This window comes from Etheostoma cragini, chromosome 3 (genome assembly GCF_013103735.1).
Source record: "Etheostoma cragini isolate CJK2018 chromosome 3, CSU_Ecrag_1.0, whole genome shotgun sequence".
Classification (NCBI taxonomy): domain Eukaryota; kingdom Metazoa; phylum Chordata; class Actinopteri; order Perciformes; family Percidae; genus Etheostoma; species Etheostoma cragini.
The window spans coordinates 29778213-29780307 of record NC_048409.1 but is presented as its reverse complement, the minus strand read 5'-3'; the positions used below and the strand labels follow the sequence as shown (position 1 = coordinate 29780307).

Below are 2095 nucleotides of genomic sequence, written 5' to 3'. Positions count from 1 at the left end.
CAGGTCACACCGGTGCACCTAATGTCCTCGCATCTGCTGCCTCTCCACAAACTAAGCAAATCGATATGGTTTAATTTAGCGTTACAAGACCCATTTCTTCTGTAAAGCCGTGTCTATTTAGACCTTTCCTCTTACTCTCGGCAAACCTGTATATTGTTGAGCATGAGAGACAAACGTGAATTTGTACCAGTGTTTCCGTGGTAACTCTGCTATCGCGGCCGCCACAGCGAAAAACACAGAAGAAGTTATTGAACGCAACTAACTTCAGTTGGTAGAGTAAGAGTGTGAGACGGAGTTGCTGGACCCATTCATAATGGCCCCCCCTCCCCCAGCTATTTTAATCAGTTATTGTAGAAAACAAATGAAGGAGCTTTCACAGACATACATTTAAAAAAACATATATATATCCTAAGCTAATTATTTAAGATAATTTTCCATGTGTTGCAGCTTCAACTTCAACATAAGAGGAATGTGGCATAATATGGATGCAGTTATACAGTGCCTTGCGAAAGTATTCGGCCCCCTTGAACTTTTCCACCTTTTGATACATTTCACGCTTCAAACATAAAGATATAAAAAAAATATTTTTTGTGAAGAATCACCAACAAGTGGGACACAATTGTGAAGTGGAACGAAATCTATTGGATATTTTAAACTTTTTTAGCAAATAAAAAACTGAAAAGTGGTGCGTGCAAAATTATTGGGCCCCTTTACTTTCAGTGCAGCAAACTCACTCCAGAAGTTCAGCGAGGATCTCTGAATGATCCAACGTTGTCCTAAATGACTGATGGTGATAAATAGAATCCACCTGTGTGTGATCAAGTCTCTGTATAAATGCACCTGATCTGTGATGGTCTCAGGGTTCTGTTGAAAGCGCAGAAAGCATCATGAAGACCAAGGACCACACCAGGCAGGTCCCAGATACTGGTCTGGAGAAGTTTAAAGCCGGATTTGGATACAAAAAGATTTCCCAAGCTTTAAACATCCCAAGGAGCACTGTGCAAGCGATCATTTTGAAATGGAAGGAGTATCAGACCACTGCAAATCTACCAAGACCTGGTCCCTGTAAACTTTCAGCTCAGACAAGGAGAAGATGATCAGAGATGCAGCCAAGAGGCCCATGATCCCTCTGGAGGAACTGCAGAGAACTACAGCTGAGGTGGGACAGTCTGTCCATAGGACAACAATCAGTCGTACACTGCACAAATCTGGCCTTCATGGAAGGCTGGCAAGAAGAAAGCCATTTCTCAAAGATATCCATAAAAAGTCTCGTCTAAAGTTTGCCACGAGCCACCTGGGAGACACACCCAACATGTGGAAGAAGGTGCTCTGGTCAGATGAAACCAAAATTGAACCTTTTGGCCACAATGCAAAACGATATGTTTGGTGTAAAAGCAACACAGCTCATCACCCTGAACACACCATCCCCACTGTCCAACATGGTGGTGCAGCATCATGGTCTGGGCCTGCTTCTCTTCACCAGGGACAGGGAAGATGGTCCACATTGAGGGGAAGATGGATGCAGCCAAATACAGGACCATTCTGGATGAAAACCTGTTGGAGTCTGCAGAAGACCTGAAACTGGGACGGAGATTTATCTTCCAACAAGACAATGATCCCAAACATACAGCAACATCTACAAAGGAATGGTTCACAAATAAACGTCTCCAGGTGTTAGAACGGCCAAGTCAAAGTCCAGACCTGAATCCAATCCAGAATCTGTGGAAGAACTGAAAACTGCTGTTCACAAACGCTCTCCATCCAACCTCACTGAGCTCGAGCTGTTTTGAAGGAAGAATGGGCAAGAATTTCAGTCTCTCGATGTGCAAAACTGATAGAGACAGACCCCAAGAGACCTGCAGCTGTAATCGCAGCAAAAGGGGGCTCTACAAAGTATTAACACAAGGGGGACGATCATGTAGCACGCACCACTTTTCAGTTTTTTATTTGCTAAAAAAGTTTTAAATATCCAATAGATTTTGTTCCACTTCACAATTGTGTCCCACTTGTTGGTGATTATTCACAAAAAATAAAAATGTTATATCTTTATGTTTGAAGACTGAAATGTGTCAAAAGGTTGAAAAGTTCAAGGGGG

General features: G+C 42.7%; 2 protein-coding genes across 2 annotated transcripts in view; one reads left to right on the top strand and one right to left on the bottom strand.

Annotated features, from left to right (window-relative positions):
* The window catches only part of LOC117941750 (zinc finger protein OZF-like), a 7587-nt gene extending 6082 nt beyond the window's left edge, over window positions 1–1505 (bottom strand). Inside the window, exon 1 of the mRNA XM_034866774.1 lies at window positions 1440–1505. Coding sequence (XP_034722665.1) covers window positions 1440–1505 — 66 coding nt within the window. The remainder of the gene's footprint in view (window positions 1–1439) is intronic.
* Window positions 1–2095, top strand: part of LOC117939231 (NACHT, LRR and PYD domains-containing protein 12-like) — a 139572-nt gene that overhangs the window by 112640 nt on the left and 24837 nt on the right. The gene's annotated exons all lie outside the window — the stretch shown is intronic.